Source organism: Pistacia vera, unplaced genomic scaffold (genome assembly GCF_008641045.1).
Source record: "Pistacia vera cultivar Batoury unplaced genomic scaffold, PisVer_v2 Contig240, whole genome shotgun sequence".
Lineage (NCBI taxonomy): Eukaryota > Viridiplantae > Streptophyta > Magnoliopsida > Sapindales > Anacardiaceae > Pistacia > Pistacia vera.
The window spans coordinates 378522-395176 of record NW_022196047.1 but is presented as its reverse complement, the minus strand read 5'-3'; the positions used below and the strand labels follow the sequence as shown (position 1 = coordinate 395176).

The following is a 16655-nucleotide window of genomic DNA, read 5'->3' as shown; positions in this document are numbered from 1 at the left end:
TACCTGAGCATAAAGAGCTCTACCTCAGAGCATAACAAGCTCTACTTGAGCATAACAAGCTCGACCTTAGAGCATAACGAGCTCAACCTTAGAGTATAATGAGCTCGACCTGAGAGCATAAGAGATTAGCGATCTCAGCGTGTGATCAGCGATCTGAACATGCGATTTAAAGCTAAAGATCAGCGATCTGAAATAAAAGATCAGGACGACCTGAGTGTGCAATCTGTGATCTGGCCACGCGATTGTAGAATTCTGACGCGTGCGATCTGCGATCTGGCCACTCGATCGGAGAACTCTGACACGTGCGATCTGCGATCTGGCCACGTGATTGGAGAATTCTGACACATGCGATCTACGATCTGGCCACGCGATTGGAGAATTCTAACGCATGCGATCTGGCCATGCGATCGGAGAACTCTAACACATGCGAGCTGCGATCTGGCCACGTGATTGGAGAATTCTGACGCGTGTGATCTGGCCATACGATTGGAGAATTCTAACGCGTGCGATCTGTAATCTGGCCATGCGATCGAAGAACTCTGACGCAGGTTTGAGATCTGAGCACGCCATTAGGGAGCTTGGACGCAGGTTTGAGACCTGAGCACACCATCAGGGAACTTGGACACAGGTTTGAGACCTGCATGGGCCACCAAACTGTTGACGCATGATTTTGGACGCCAATGACTCGCACGTGCAAAGTGCTAAGAGGGTCTTAGAAATTACACTTGAGGGATCTATGAGATTTGAATATGGAGCTGAGATTATATATATTGCAGAAAACGTAAATAATATGCTAACAAGAGAGGTTTTTATAATGGTTCAGATGCTCAAACAAGCAACTCCTACATCCACGTTTATTTTATTGATTTCTGACTATTTCTATGATATTGCCCGTAAGGCATACAAAGATGAAGAAATATAGTGTTTACAGAGAGAAAAAATTGAGCTCTTATCTATGTCTAGCTCTCATATGCCCAACCTTCATTTTCGGGAAGAGAAGTGCCAATTTATACTCTTTTGAACTTAATGTAATGAGTGTTTTGCAAGTTGCCTTGACACATAGAAGACTCTCGTCCATTCATCTCTTGAAATGAGATAGGGTTGGTATGAATATCTTTAAGGAGATATGGGCTTGACAGCTAGTACAAAAAGACATTTATTAGGTTGATATAAGCATGACTTTTTAGGCATAACAAAAAGAAAGACGGATTTGAATATCAATCATATAGATACAGACTTCGGGTACGTAAAAACTTAAAAGTAGAATTCAATTAGTGAAGTTGTTGAACTAGCATCACAAAAATTGTAAAATTTATTTATATAAATATTTTATTTAATTAAATTAAGTTAATAATTGTTATAGTTTATTATAAAACTATTTTATGAATTAAAATATGTCAATTTGGTTATCATGTTTGTAACAGTGTAATTGAATTTACCATATATACATAAGTACTGATTACATTTAAAAAGCGTAATAATTTAAAAAATAAACTTTATAAAATGCAATAAATTTGTTTTAAACTAATAATTACTAACAGGCCATAACTGGCTAACTTGAAAATTATAACATCCCAAGGTGGACAAAGTCAATTTATTTTCAAAAGATATACATCAAAACCTCTATATAAAAGTAACATCTATATAGTCATAAAAAATTACATTTTTAATTTAGGATATCTATAAATAAGAATAAACTTTACATTATAATAAGTTATAATTTTTTTTAATTCCTATCTTAAGAAAGTTACCTCCACATTGTAATAATTATCTATATATTGTAAAAAAAAAATATATGTTATATTATATTAAAGGTTTAATATGAAATAAAATATTTATCTAAAATTGTTTGGGACAATGGTTTATACTTTAGAGTTGTTATCACATTTTTTAATTTTTAGATACATAATAGCTCGCTAACATAGACACTTTCTTGTTGGAGCCAAAATATTTCTAGCTTCTCAAGCATATTTAGAGTTTCTTGATACAAAATTTTTTGTATTTTTATACTATCATTCTCAAGATTTTTTACTTTCTCTTCTTATCTAATTACAACAATGACTATTAAAACAATGAATTAAAATCCTAATGCATACTATAAAAACATGAATTATAAACTAATCAAGTTAAAAAAATAATTTTTGTAACTACACCTCTATTAATTTGTCCCACCATTATAACTATGAAAAATGTTTTACTGTATATTTAACTTCAATCAATGGCATCCAAATAACAAATAGCATAATTATATTTATATTCTATATCATGGCATCATATGAGACTGTTAAAATTTAATTAACGTATTGGTAAAACATGTATAATTTTTATTAATAAATGTTTACTTATAATTTCAAATGAAATTTATTTTTTTATTTGAATATAAAATTAATAATTACTAATAAATCAAATAGTACTATTATCAAATGTATATATATCGAGTCCATGACTCTATGTTGAGAGCTGATAATTATTAGTTTTTAAAGCTATGAGAATTGGTGTCAAAAATTCTTTTGTGAGTATATTTAGAAAATAGACTTGAAACTTGAAATAATTTAATTGAAAACGATAGATAAAATATGAAACAAATAATATTGTATTTGAAACCAATAAGATCGAGTACCAATAACAATAAATTTGAAACATTTAACTTGAGATTGAAACGTATAAATAAAACAAGAAAATCATAATATAAAACCTGCAACTAGTAACACTAAACTTGAAATAAAAATAATGTGGTATCAAAACTTTAGATTTGAAACTATAAAAAATACTTGAAACAAAAAACAATTTAGTTGAAACTTATAACATAAAACTTGAAATTATTAACGTTCAATTTAAGATTACAGGGACTTCATACTAACGATGTTATGTTTGAAATTGATAATGTTATAACTTGAAACTTTTAACGTTAATTTGAAAACTATAAATAATATATACTTGAAAACTAAAATATTATACATGAAGTCAGCAATATAAGACATGAAACTTATAATATATAACTTGAAATCTAAAGGACCTGACCCAATTTAGTGCATGGTAGTTGCAAATAAATGCTTGATCATATTTTTATTGGGCACGAAATCATCAACTTATATGGTCGTCTGGTTTACCATATAAATTAAGACATGATATATTCAATAACATTTTTCTTAATTCGGACATGTTTGATTATTTCGAAAATTTCTAAGTGAACATGTTCGCTTTTTTGTTAGTGTTTGTAAAAATTAAAAACAATTTTATAGCTTTTAATATGATCAAATTCAACTTAAATTTTATAGCGTTCTACGGGCAAACATGAATCGAGGTTAAGGTGTTTTGAAGGGTGGATCATGGTGAGTCGGAAGGTAGTGTTTGATTAAGTTTTAGTTGTAAGAATTGTTAGAATTTGGCCAAGAAACGGCGAAACCCTAGTTTTTGATTGTCGACGATTGGTGGGTGGAATGGCTTGGGAACTTTGGGGGTTTTGTAGCGCAGTAGCCAATGAGTCTAACGGTGGTGGTGGTTTGAGTTGTCATCACTCAAAGTGGCCAGATTCTGGCAAAGGATAGCCAATCGACGCGGTTTCCATGGCCGACGATCGATGAGTGATGAGAGCGGATAAAGGGTATGGTTTTAAAGAGGAGAGGGCGGGGGTTCCAGTGTTGGAGATAGGGGTGATTTTGGGTGAGAAAAAGGGAGAAAGAAGGTCGACATCAACGCAAGCTAATGTGTGCCAAAAATAAAAAAAGTTTGATTTTTTTTTATGTTGACGTCATTGGTTTGACCTGTTGGTCAAATAGGGATCCAACCACTTTTCCAGGTTTAGCCACGGGTTGGTTTTTAAAACATTTAAAGTCTATTTAAAACCTATAGATTATAATTGAAACTTATAACATAAAACTTGAAATTATATACGTCAAACTTGAAGTTGAAATGACTTGATATTTAGAACATTAGATTATTAACAAATTATTTTATATTTGAAGTGTTTAAGGTGAATTTGATACTTGTAAAATACAACAGAAACCTAAAACACACACACACACACACACACACACACACACACACATATATATATATATATATATGAAGTTGGTTTACTTTTTTGTTTTGGAATTTTCTCTCTTGTCTATTAATCATGCCCTAAATCATAATTCATGGTTAATAATCTAAATTTAACTAATAATTGTAGGAATTAAGAAAAATAAAATAAAGTAATATATTCTCCATCAAAAGGTAAAGATAAAGGGAAAGAAAAGAAAAAAAAAGATAATGTTACCCAGTGTCTTAAATAAGCAGGAAAAGACGTTCCATTCTTAGAGTTTGTTTTGTCGAACTTATGAAAATTAGTTTATAAGCATTCGAAATTTAAGCAGTTACGTGTTTAGTTAAAATGCTTAAAGTGACTGATAAGCAATTGACGCGTTTGGTAAAATCTGGCTTATAAATACATTTTGTTATTAAAATGATTAAAAATGATATTATATTATTTTATCAAACAATAAATTATATTAATTCAGTTTTTTACTATAATATTATCAAAATATATTTCAATCATATTACAATATAATTTAATTTTAGAATTAAATAAACAAATACTTTATAGACAAATATTTTATTAAAAAATTATATGAACAATTTTTAGATTCTTTATACAAAATGAACTACTGAACAAATATAAAGAATTAAATAGGGATAATGTGATAAAATATTTAGTCAAAGTAGCTTATATAAACCAAAAAAAAAAAAGAGGGTTCCCCAACTTAATTTTTTTGACTTATAATCCCAGCTTTTAAGACCAAAAAAAAAAAAAAAAAAAAAAAAAATTATAAATAAACAAACCAACTTGATTTTAAATCTTATAAACTGGTTTTACAACTTATAAGTTGGTTTTAGAGCTTAACCAGCTTATAACCTCACCTCAGACAAACACGCCTATAAAAGTCCAAACCCCAAGCGCCGCTCAGGTAATCAAGAGCACGCAGTCTAGATTCAAGCCAGTTTGTAAGATGAGCGCACCCAGTTGCAGTTGCTTTACAGGTTGCTCAATTTTATGTGCCTTCTCTGTAAATATGCAACCTTTTCTTTTCCTCCCGCTCGAATAATGTTAAACACTTTTATCTTTTTCTATAGATTCTGGAGTCTGTCTTTCAATTTACTTCAAAGATCAAACTATAGTGGGTATACTTAATTGAAGAAATTCTAAATTTGGGATGGACCGTATCATATATTAGAATGTTCTTTTAATAATTATGTGGCTAATCTTGAGCAGATATGATCATTTTGATGTCTTCTTTTAGATGTTTCACTGCCCACACGTTTTCATGAAAACTCTTAATGAATATTTTGGGGTCAAAAGAAAATATATTTTACTAATTACTACATTCACTTCTCCAGAAAAAGTGCAAAACACAAGGCTTTGAATTGACTGATTCTAGCCTACAGTTGAAAAAGCTGGAAAATCCTCTTCTTTTGAAGGTCTTGTCATAAAAATTAGTTACAAAATAAGTTCTTTCAGATTAATAAAATCGTAAAAGCACACAGTTAAGTGTCAGACAAAAAGAATCAGATGCGGGCAAATAGTAACGTTGTTGCCGGGCCAAGCAAAGTCTCATAAATAACGTAGTATGTTAACTAGATGAGTTCATAGAAAACCTCAGACCATGCATTACTTTGCCTTAGTCTCACTATCTCATTCACTATGAACTCAGTCATAAGCCATCAATGGCGGCCACGTTCAGCATCGTCTCTAGAAGGAGACGTTCTCATAAAGAAACTCCTTCTTACCCATGACCTTGATGGTCGCCGTCTTGAATCCGAGCAATTGCTTCGAGTCACCGAGAATATCATGTGCTTTGCTACTACATCAGAAGTGCTAGTAACTCCCTGCTTATTCTGACCAATTGATGAATATAAAAGATGTTTTTAAAGGTTCCTTTTGTATTAGTCTGCAATTTCGTCATTAACAGCATTAAATTTTTAAATGAATTTTCAGGTTTCTGATATTCATAGCGATGCCTTTGCAATGGATAATGAAAGCATTATTGAAATTGTTGGGTCACAAGAACCGCTGGGATACACCATTTACAAAATATCTCGCGAGGTTTCTAATCTTTCTTCCTCTTTATTGCTAACAATTATCAAGCATTTACATAAATGATCAATTTAGTACATTTTTGGTAATACCAGATACTCTGCAAGTGTTGTGGGGAAGGAGATGTTCATACAAGGACCATGGTCATGTTTGATTTGCTAGGGAATTATAGATGGGATGCAAAAGTGGTTTTAGTACTTGCAGCATTTGCAACAAGCTATGGTGAATTCTGGCTCACAATGCAGCTATACCCGGAAAATCCTTTGGCGGTATCGGTTGCAATGCTCAAACAATGGCCAAGCAGCATCAGCAAGTTGAAGCCTCGATTTAAAGCATTAAGTTTGTTGGTTAAGACGATGATTGATGTGACCAGGTGTATAATTAAGTTTGAAGGCCTGCCGGTTGCTCATGTAATACCAGATTTTCAGATTATTTCCGCTACAAAGTCTCAGATTTTCTTTGCTGCTTACTGGATCACTAGAAGCACATTGGTCTGTTCTTCTAGTATCAAAGACTTGATTGCCATGAAGCCTGAGCAAGTGCATGTTCTTTCCCTTCAATTATCCCTACTAATATTCTGATCTTCTTAATTTTGTTTAGGATATTCTATCAAGATATTTAGCCTTCAAAGAATTATTTAGTGTTTGATGATCTAATTCATTTGTTTGATGCTCATATCATGTATTGATTATTCTTCAGGTATTCAAATTCAACAATTGCAGCTTGGGAGCTCTCAAGTTTGGTATATAGGTTGAGCGGGATCTACAGTCACCTCAGACGGCAAGTGGATGAATGTCATCGAGATATAGGTTCTTGTTTATGTACTTTTGAGTAATTCAATAGGAGTTCACTTTTACATGAAATTTGAATTGTGCATATTTTTTTTCTTTTCATAAAATTTGCAGAGATGAAGATGTATCAGAAGCTTATAGATACTTTCAAGGACAAGGAGTCCCACACAGACAACCAAGAGGTGCTTGGACTGTTATTTGCTTTAAAGAATGACTTACCACTCAAGAATTGCCCAACACAAGCAAAGGTACTTATTCTTTTTTTTCCTTTTTCTTTTGTTCAGCCATAATTTTAGAGATTTTAATCACAGCACACCTTCAAATAGTATCCAACTATATAGAATAAAAACTTTAGAATTCAGTAAATGTTAAGTTGTTGCTCTGTTTCCTTTATTTTAATTGAAAGATCACATGACTTAAACTACCAAAAGAACCATTGTATAAGCCTCTTCAGATTTTAAACTATTTGGCTTCATTTATTTTAATTGACAGCTAGGTGTATCTGAACTGAAAGACAAAGTAGTCATTCTTTTGGTATCAAAACCAGAGCTCCTTCCATTGGAGGAACTATTTTTGTTGGTTCACCAAACATATGATCATCCACACAGCAAGAATTTAGAGGGAAGTTATGAAATTGTATGGGTTCCCATCTCATTTTCGGATACATGGACTAATGCTGAAAAGGAAAGTTTTGATCTTTTATCGAACTATTTGCCATGGTTTTCGGTTTGGCAGCCGCAATCACTTGATTCAGCAGTGGTAAAGTTCATAAAACAAGAGTGGAAGTTCAAGGATGAACCCATCATGGTAGTGTTGGATTCAAAAGGGATGGTAACACACTCAAATGCACTTGATATGGTATTGATATGGGGCGCCAGGGGTTATCCATTTTCAGTTTCAAAAGAAATTCAACTCTGGGAAAAGGAGAATTGGACTCTGCAACTTATGATTGATGAAATTGATCCACAATTGGCTAAATGGGTAAGACACATGACTTCACAGTTAAGAAGCATCATCACTCATTACAAATACTTCAAATTCAATTACTTTTTACTTCTAATTACTAATTCCTTTATGTCAGGTTGAAGAAGGCAGGAATATTTGCCTTTATGGAAGTGACAACTTACATTGGATTAGAAAATTCAGTGCTAAAATAAATGAAATTAAGGGTAATGGCTTGCAACTCGATGTGGTGTATGTTGGTAAGAAGAACCCAAGTGAACAAGTGAGAAACATTTTAACTGTCATCAATGAAGAAATGCATACTAATTTCGTTCTCTCTTTCACAAAAATACAATTCTTTTGGTTCCGGTTGGAGAGTGTGAGAAGATCAAAACTCCGACTAGGAAAGATGGCTGATGACGATCATATTCTAAGAGAGGTGTCAGCATTACTGACTACAGACAACGGAGACAATGGTTGGGCTGTAATAGGTAAAGGTTTATCATCAGAAATTATATGGGTTCAAGGAAGTAAGCTGATGGAGTACTTGAACCGGTTTCCAGACTGGGGAGAAAATGTGGCAACATTGGGACTCATTGATGCAATTATATATGTTGTTGAACCGCCAGATCTTACTGCTCATTGTAGTCACTCTAAGCTCATTCCTTATGCTGATGGTGATGGGTCAATTGTTGTATGCCAAAATTGTAAGCGCCTCTTTAAAAAGTTTGTAGTGTATGAATGATTTGTAATTTGAGTGTTCTGCTCTGAGTTGAAGGTAATACTAAAAATAAAAATAACTGTTCCCTGGCAAATAAAATATATGTACTTGCAGTTTGTGATTATTTTAACAAAATGAAATCTTGGTATCTTATTTACTGAAATAGAATTAATAATTATAAATATCTCCTATAAATTACATTCGAAAAAAAAAAAAATCATCTTATAAACAAGTAGTTTGTAGACTGAAAAACCTTTGTTACACAGATATCAAGGACGAGTCATTTCTAAATCAGTATTATGGACGCCAATCGTCAGTGAACTATTAAGAAGTGTGGCATAGATTAAAAGCATAAATGAAAAGCCATTGTTGCAATCATTTAACATTCAAACGACAAGTTGTAAATAATCTGAGATAGATTTACATTGATTATAATCCATAAAACCCAAATCAGTATCAGATGGTTTTACAAGTTTTTGAGAAAAGGGATGATGCAACAAGCTTCGTTAAGTTGCAGCCTTTTGATTTCCCAACTTTTTGTAGAGCCCAACGCCATAAAATCCCGAATTTTTCAGCTCCATGGAGTTCTGAAACCTTGAAGGTCATCATCATTATTACTGTATTTTAACAAGGGTAAGAAAGACAGAGGGATATCATCTTGATGTCTTTCTCACATATTGGAAACATAGTTTTTAGGCAAGTACTTGATGCTCAAATGTTAAGAGAAGTAGTCAAGGTCTCTGATTTGATCAAGCTTTTACTTTGTTGGGCAAGAGACAAATGGACAATGAAGCTAATGCTTCAATTCTTCACTTTAAGCAAAGAAGAGAATTCCATTTGCAGGCTTTAATAAGGTAACTTATGGGGTCCCATGGTTAGGCCATGAATAACGTTTCCAAAATTTCCTATGCAGTTAAGCTGCTGGTAGACCCCAACAGATCTTCCTTCACAGTCTTTAAGATTTTTCCACAACCTTTTGGACACTATTCTTCATATTGCCTGGTTCGGATTATTAGAAACCTCTGGTGCAAGGAAGGAAGCAGTACAAAGCTTAAAAAGTAACATGAAGAATGAACAAAACATTTTGCATCTCATCAATTATTATTCTGCTAGCTTTTCTTTTTTTTTTTTTTTTTTTTTTTTTTTTTGCTTTAATGATGCATGGTTGCTTATGTCACAAAATTGGAATGTCAGATTTAGCACTTGTCCTTCTAAAATCAGGTTTTGCTACCATTCTCTGTATTACACAAACTGTGTTATTATCATAGTTATAGACATGAAAGCAAGAGAAGGATACCTATAAATCTCACAGGTTCAAAGCAGTATATTTAATTGCTTTTTAGCGTATTTTAATGAGGTGTTAATTCCACCCTCTTAACTCTACTTGGAATCCTGAAGCAGCATTCCAGGGGCAATCTTTTGGAAGAAGAAAACGAAAAAAGAAAAGGTGAGAAAAAGCAAAAAGAGCCATATACATTTTAACAAGGAAATTGGCAATAACGAAGGACGTGTTATCTGCATGGATTCAAGTTAATTGACATTCAAGAGAAGTAAGAAATTGCCTCCAGCTAAAGGGAAAGTATATATGTAATATATAATATATAATATATTTATTTATACCACAATTTAATATAAAAAAAACCTGAAAATATTAATTATAAAAACAAGCGTCTATTCATTATTGTAATATATTTTTATTTAACACCATATATAATAATGTAACATGTGTTGTGTATGGATTAAAGTTAGGTAACGTTTCTGGTGTAGGATTCTCAGGACTAACCTTTCATACAGTAAAGGTAGAAGATATAGTTAACTGGACCATTGCTTAATCTCATCCGGAATTTTAATCCTTTGGTCGTACTTTATGTTTAAAACCAAATTGGAAGTAAGGTAGCACATCCAATGAGCCTTTATTCCATTTACTGAACTATATATACGACTTAGAGAGGTAAACCAAATGCAGACCAAAGCCTTTCTCTCATCCCTTCCTCTATTATCCATCATCTAAAACATCTTAGCAATTCAATGGAGATTGTACCGCACAGAATGCAACTCAGGGAACGCCATATGTTCTCAACCTCAGATGACAATGCAATGATGAAGCAAGTCCAGGCCACTCATGCTCCTGATGGCCGTGAATTTGCTGTCAAACCTCTTCTTTACATCATTGAGGACATCTTCCGACGTGCCACCCCCAGTGTCCCTGGCTTTGATATGGTATAAATCTTGTCTCTAGCATTTGATTTGCTATTAATATTCCACATTCACGGCGTCGCTGATCAATTTTATGACTATGCAGGGAACACAAGCACAACTGGATGTGTTGGATGATAAGGCTTTCCAAGCTGACTTTTTCGACATGCTCGATCTGTTGTCAATGACCATCAATAAAATTTCCTGCGAGGTTTCCAAACATCACCTATTCTTCATTGTGTTGAAAATTTATCTATTTCAAGTTTTTAGTCTTTACCCACTTTCACATCGATGGAGATGGCACTACTACTACCATTTCAGAAATTAGCTTGGAAACCAACAGAAACTAATTTATTCATTGATTATATAGATATCCTGCAAATGTTCTGTTGGTGGAGATGCACACGCAACAACGTTGGGAATATTCAACATTCTTACAAGCTATGCGTGGGATGCTAAAGTGGTGCTAGCCTTGGCTGCATTTGCTTTGAACTACGGGGAATTCTGGGTGGTGGCACAACTTTACCCGACCAACTCACTTGCCAAATCGGTTGCACTCCTCAAGCAACTGCCAGAGATACTAGAACGCGTTGACTCCTTGAAACCAAAGTTTGAGGCACTTAGCAACCTCATCAAGGCCATGCTAGATGTTACCAAATGCATTGTTGAATTCAAAGAGCTTCCATCTCAGTACATTAGCCCTGACACACCAGCAATGTTAACTGCCACAGCCCACATTCCTACTGCCGTTTACTGGACCATCCGCAGCATTGTCGCTTGTGCTTCACAAATTATGGGCCTCGTTGGCATGGGTTTCGAGTATGTTTCTGCTGATCATTATCATTCCACGTTTGCTCTCAGTATAATCATAAAATTAAAGCAGCCCAATTTTTACTGCCGATTCTCTTGGCTGTTATCAGGTTCATAACATCAACAACTGAGGCATGGGAACTATCAAGCTTAGCCCACAAAGTCGGCAGCATACACACCCATCTTAAGAAGCAGCTCAATCTCTGTTATCAACTCATTGGTGAGTCTTTCCACTTCAAATATTATGGAAAGGAAGTAAACAATTTCCATTTATTTATTTTGATTATATATGTGAAGAGGTTACTAATAATTTTAGAGTGAATGAAATGCAGACGAGAAAAGGCATATTGAAGCATATCAAACACTTGTGCGACTGATGGAATCACCGCACATGGACAACATGAAGGTTCTGAGGGCACTGATTTATACCAAGGACGATCAACTGCCGCTCCTCGAGGGTGCAACCAAGAGAAGGGTTTGCTAATTTCTTTTTATTTTAAGTAAACGAATTATATATCAAGATTGAGGAGAATCGAAATAATATGTACTTCATTATGACGTAAACAGGCTAACATCGAAGTGTTGAGGAGGAAAAATGTTCTTCTACTGATTTCAGACCTGGATGTGTCCACTGAGGAGATATTCATGTTAGAGCAAATGTATCAAGAGTCACGTCAGCATCCATCAAGGACAGAAAGTCAGTACGAGGTTGTGTGGATCCCAGTTGTGGATAGGTCAACTCCATTGACCGAGCAAAAGCAAGAAAAATTTGAGACTCTCCAGAATCAAATGCCATGGTACTCTGTGTATAACCACACAATGATTGACCCGGCTGTGATCAAATACATCAAGGAAGTGTGGCAGTTCAACAAGAAGCCTATTCTTGTTGTGCTGGATCCACAAGGCAAAGTGGTCAACAACAATGCCCTCCACATGCTATGGATTTGGGGAAGCCTTGCATTCCCTTTTACTAGCGCTAGGGAGGAAGCTCTTTGGAAGGAAGAATCTTGGAGACTTGAGTTGTTAGCAGACTCTGTGGATGCAGCCATCGCAGTTTGGGTATCTATACTTTCTACATCTTTTATAAATTTACACTTAATTTATTGGGCTGAATAATTATATGTTTTGGGGGCCAATTTCAGATAGCAGAGGAAAAGTGCATATGCTTGTATGGTGGAGAAGACATAGAATGGATCAGGAAATTCACAGCAATGGCACAGGCAGTTGCACAAGCTGCAAATATTCAACTAGAGATGCTATACGTGGGGAAGAGCAACCCCAAAGAGAAAGTTAGGAGAAACATCAGTACCATTACTGTGGAGAAGCTTAGTAACACATTGCAAGACTTGGCACTGGTGTGGTTCTTCTGGGTGCGGTTAGAGAGTATGTGGCACTCTAAAATGCAACATGGGAAGAGTGTGGCAACAGAGCCCTTCCATTGGAGGAACTATTTTTGTTGGTTCACCACATATGATCATCCACACAGCAAGAATTTAGAGGGAATGTTATGAAATTGTATGGGTCCCATCTCATTTTCGGATACATGGACTAATGCTGAAAAGGAAAGTTTTGATCTTTTATACAACTATTTGCCATGGTTTTCGGTTTGGCAGCCAATCACTTGATTCAGCAGTGGTAAAGTTCATAAAACAAGAGTGGAAGTTCAAGGATGAACCCATCTGGTAGTGTTGGATTCAAAGGATGGTAACACACTCAAATGCACTTGATATGGTATTGATATGGGCGCCCGGGTTATCCATTTTCAGTTTCAAAGAAATTCAACTCTGGGAAAAGGAGAATTGGACTCTGCAACTTATGATTGATGAATTGATCCACAATTGGCTAAATGGGTAAGACACATGACTTCACAGTTAAGAAGCATCATCACTCATACAAATACTTCAAATTAAATTTTTACTTCTAATTACTAATTCCTTTATGTCAGGTTGAAGAAGGCAGGATATTTGCCTTTATGGAAGTGACAACTTACATTGGATAGAAAATTCATGCTAAAAATGAAATTAGGGTAATGGCTTGCAACTCGATGTGGTGTATGTTGAAGAAGAACCCAAGTGAACAAGTGAGAAACATTTTAACTGTCATCAATGAAGAAATGCATACTAATTTCGTTCTCTCTTTCACAAAATACAATTCTTTTGGTTCCGGTTGGAGAGTGTGAGAAGATCAAAACTCCGACTAGAAAGATGGCTGATGACGATCATATTCTAAGAGAGGTGTCAGCATTACTGACTACAGACAACGGAACAATGGTTGGGCTGTGATAGGTAAAGGTTTATCATCGAATATATGGGTTCAAGGAAGTACTGATGGAGTACTTGAACCGTTTCCAGAATGGGAGAAATGTGGCACATTGGGACTCATTGATGCAATTATTTTTGTTGAACCGCCAGATCTTACTGCTCATTGTAGTCACTCTAAGCTCATTCCTTATGCTGATGGTGATGGGTCAATTGTTGTATGCCAAAATTGTAAGCGCCTCTTTAAAAGTTTGTAGTGATGAATGAATGTAATTTGAGTGTTCTGCTCTGAGTTGAAGGTAATACTAAAATAAAAATAACTGTTCCCTGGCAAATAAATATATGTATTTGCAGTTTGTGATTATTTTAACAAAATGAAATCTTGGTATCTTATTTACTGAAATAGAATTATAATTATAAATATCTCCTATAAATTACATTCGAATTATAAACAAGTAGTTTGTAGACTGAAAACCTTGTTACACAGATAAGACATCTCAAATCAGTATTATGGACGCCAATCGTCAGTGAACATTAAGAAGTGTGGCATAGATTAAAACATAATGAAAAGCCTTTGTTGCAATCATAACATTCAAACGACAAGTTGTAAATAATCTGAGATAGATTTACATTGATTATAATCCATAAAACCCAATCGTATCAGATGTTTTACAAGTTTTTGAGAAAAGGGATGATGCAACAAGCTTCGTTAAGTTGCAGCCTTTTGATTTCCCAACTTTTTGTAGAGCCCAACGCCATAAAATCCCGAATTTTTCAGCTCCATGGAGTTCTGAAACCTTGAAGGTCATCATCATTATTACTGTATTTTAACAAGGGTAAGAAAACAGAGGATATCATCTTGATGTCTTTCTCACATATTGGAAACATAGTTTTTAGGAAGTACTTGATGCTCAAATGTTAAAGAGAGTAGTCAGTCTCTGATTGATCAAGCTTTTACTTTGTTGGGCAAGAGACAAATGGACAATGAGCTAATGCTTCAATTCTTCACTTTAAGCAAAGAAGAGAATTCCATTTGCAGGCTTTAATAGGTAACTTATGGGGTCCCATGGTTGGCCATGAATAACGTTTCCAAATCCTATGCAGTTAAGCTGCTGGTAGACCCCAACAATCTTCCTTCACAGTCTTTAGATTTTTCCCACCTTTTGGACATATTCTTCATTTGCCTGTTCGGATTATTAGAAACCTCTGGTGCAAGGAAGGAAGCAGTACAAGCTTAAAAGTAACATGAAGAATGAACAAAACATTTTGCATCTCATCAATTATTATTCTGCTAGCTTTTTTTTTTTTTTTTTTTTTTTTTTTTTTTTTTTTTTTTTGCTTTAATGATGCATGGTTGCTTATGTCACAAAATTGGAATGTCAGATTTAGCACTTGTCCTTCTAAAATCAGTTTTGCTACCATTCTCTGTATTACACAACTGGTTTATTATCATAATTATAGACATAAAAGCAAGAGAAGGATACCTATAATCTCACAGGTTCAAAGCAGTATATTTAATTGCTTTTTAGCGTATTTAATGAGGTGTTAATTCCACCCTCTTAACTCTACTTGGAATCCTGAAGCATGCATCCAGGGCAATCTTTTGGAAGAAGAAAACGAAAAAAAAAGGTAGAAAAAGCAAAAAGAGCCATATACATTTTAACAAGGAATTGGCAATAACGAAGGACGTTATCTGCATGGATTCAAGTTAATTGACATTCAAGAGATAAGAAATTGCCTCCAGCTAAAGGGAAAGTATATATGATATATATTATAATATATTTATTTATACCACAATTTTAATAAAAAACCTGAAATATTATTAATAAAACAAGCGTCTATTCATTATTGTAATATATTTTTATTTAACACCACATATAATAATGTAACGTGTTGTGTATGATTAAAGTTAGGTAACGTTTCTGGTGTAGGATTCTCAGGACTAACCTTTCATACAGTAAAGGTAGAAGATATAGTTAACTGGACCATTGTTTAATCTAATCCGAATTTTAATCCTTTGGTCGTACTTTATGTTTAAAACCAAATTGGAAGTAAGGTAGCACATCCAATGAGCCTTTATTCCATTACCTTACTAGGCCTATAAAAGTCCAAACCCCAAGCGCCGCTCAAGCAATTAAGAGCACGCAGTTCCAGATTCAAGCCAGTTTGTAAGGTGAGCGCACCCAGTTGCAGATGCTTTACAGGTTGCTCAATTTTATGTGCCTTCTCTGTGAATATGCAACCTTTTCTTTTCCTCCCGCTCGAATAATGTTAAACACTTTTATCTTTTTCTATAGATTCTGGAGTCTGTCTTTCAATTTACTTCAAAGATCAAACTATAGTGGGTATACTTAATTGAAGAAATTCTAAATTTGGGATGGACCATATCATATATTAGAATGTTTTTTTAATAATTATGTGGCTAATCTTGAGCAGATATGATCATTTTGATGTCTTCTTTTAGATGTTTCACTGCCCACACGTTTTCATGAAAACTCTTAATGAATATTTTGGGGTCAAAAGAAAATATATTTTACTAATTACTACATTCACTTCTCCAGAAAAAGTGCAAAACACAAGGCTTTGAATTGACTGATTCTAGCCTACAGTTGAAAAAGCTGGAAAATCCTCTTCTTTTGAAGGTCTTGTCATAAAAATTAGTTACAAAATAAGTTCTTTCAGATTAATAAAATCGTAAAAGCACACAGTTAAGTGTCAGACAAAAAGAATCAGATGCGGGCAAATAGTAACGTTGTTGCCGGGCCAAGCAAAGTCTCATAAATAACGTAGTATGTTAACTAGATGAGTTCATAGAAAACCTCAGACCATGCATTACTTTGCCTTAGTCTCACTATCTCATTCAC

General features: G+C 34.3%; 2 protein-coding genes across 2 annotated transcripts; both read left to right on the top strand.

Moving 5' to 3' along the window:
- Positions 1 to 5679: 5679 nt before the first annotated feature.
- Positions 5680 to 8607, top strand: LOC116131729 (protein SIEVE ELEMENT OCCLUSION C-like). Its single transcript, XM_031417393.1, has 7 exons — positions 5680 to 5857; positions 5975 to 6082; positions 6169 to 6614; positions 6773 to 6882; positions 6979 to 7112; positions 7357 to 7845; positions 7946 to 8607. Exons 1-7 carry the CDS (start codon positions 5681 to 5683, stop codon positions 8549 to 8551), a joined length of 2070 nt encoding a protein of 689 aa, XP_031273253.1. The 5' UTR covers position 5680; the 3' UTR covers positions 8552 to 8607.
- Positions 8608 to 10481: 1874 nt separating this feature from the next.
- LOC116131714 (protein SIEVE ELEMENT OCCLUSION B-like) lies at positions 10482 to 14048 on the top strand. Its single transcript, XM_031417379.1, has 8 exons — positions 10482 to 10747; positions 10830 to 10934; positions 11094 to 11542; positions 11644 to 11753; positions 11866 to 12008; positions 12101 to 12592; positions 12676 to 12949; positions 13819 to 14048. Exons 1-8 carry the CDS (start codon positions 10556 to 10558, stop codon positions 14046 to 14048), a joined length of 1995 nt encoding a protein of 664 aa, XP_031273239.1. The 5' UTR covers positions 10482 to 10555.
- The last annotated feature ends 2607 nt before the right edge of the window (positions 14049 to 16655 follow it).

Bases quoted from the DNA above. Each gene is read 5' to 3' on its own strand.
- LOC116131714 (XM_031417379.1), top strand. From the start codon at position 10,556: ATGGAGATTGTACCGCACAGAATGCAACTCAGGGAACGCCATATGTTC. The intron at 11,543-11,643 runs GTATGTTTCTGC...GGCTGTTATCAG, and splicing joins CTCGTTGGCATGGGTTTCGA to GTTCATAACATCAACAACTG. The intron at 12,593-12,675 runs GTATCTATACTT...GGCCAATTTCAG, and splicing joins ATGCAGCCATCGCAGTTTGG to ATAGCAGAGGAAAAGTGCAT.
- LOC116131729 (XM_031417393.1), top strand. From the start codon at position 5,681: ATGAACTCAGTCATAAGCCATCAATGGCGGCCACGTTCAGCATCGTCT. The intron at 5,858-5,974 runs GTAACTCCCTGC...ATGAATTTTCAG, and splicing joins CTACTACATCAGAAGTGCTA to GTTTCTGATATTCATAGCGA. The intron at 7,846-7,945 runs GTAAGACACATG...CCTTTATGTCAG, and splicing joins ATCCACAATTGGCTAAATGG to GTTGAAGAAGGCAGGAATAT.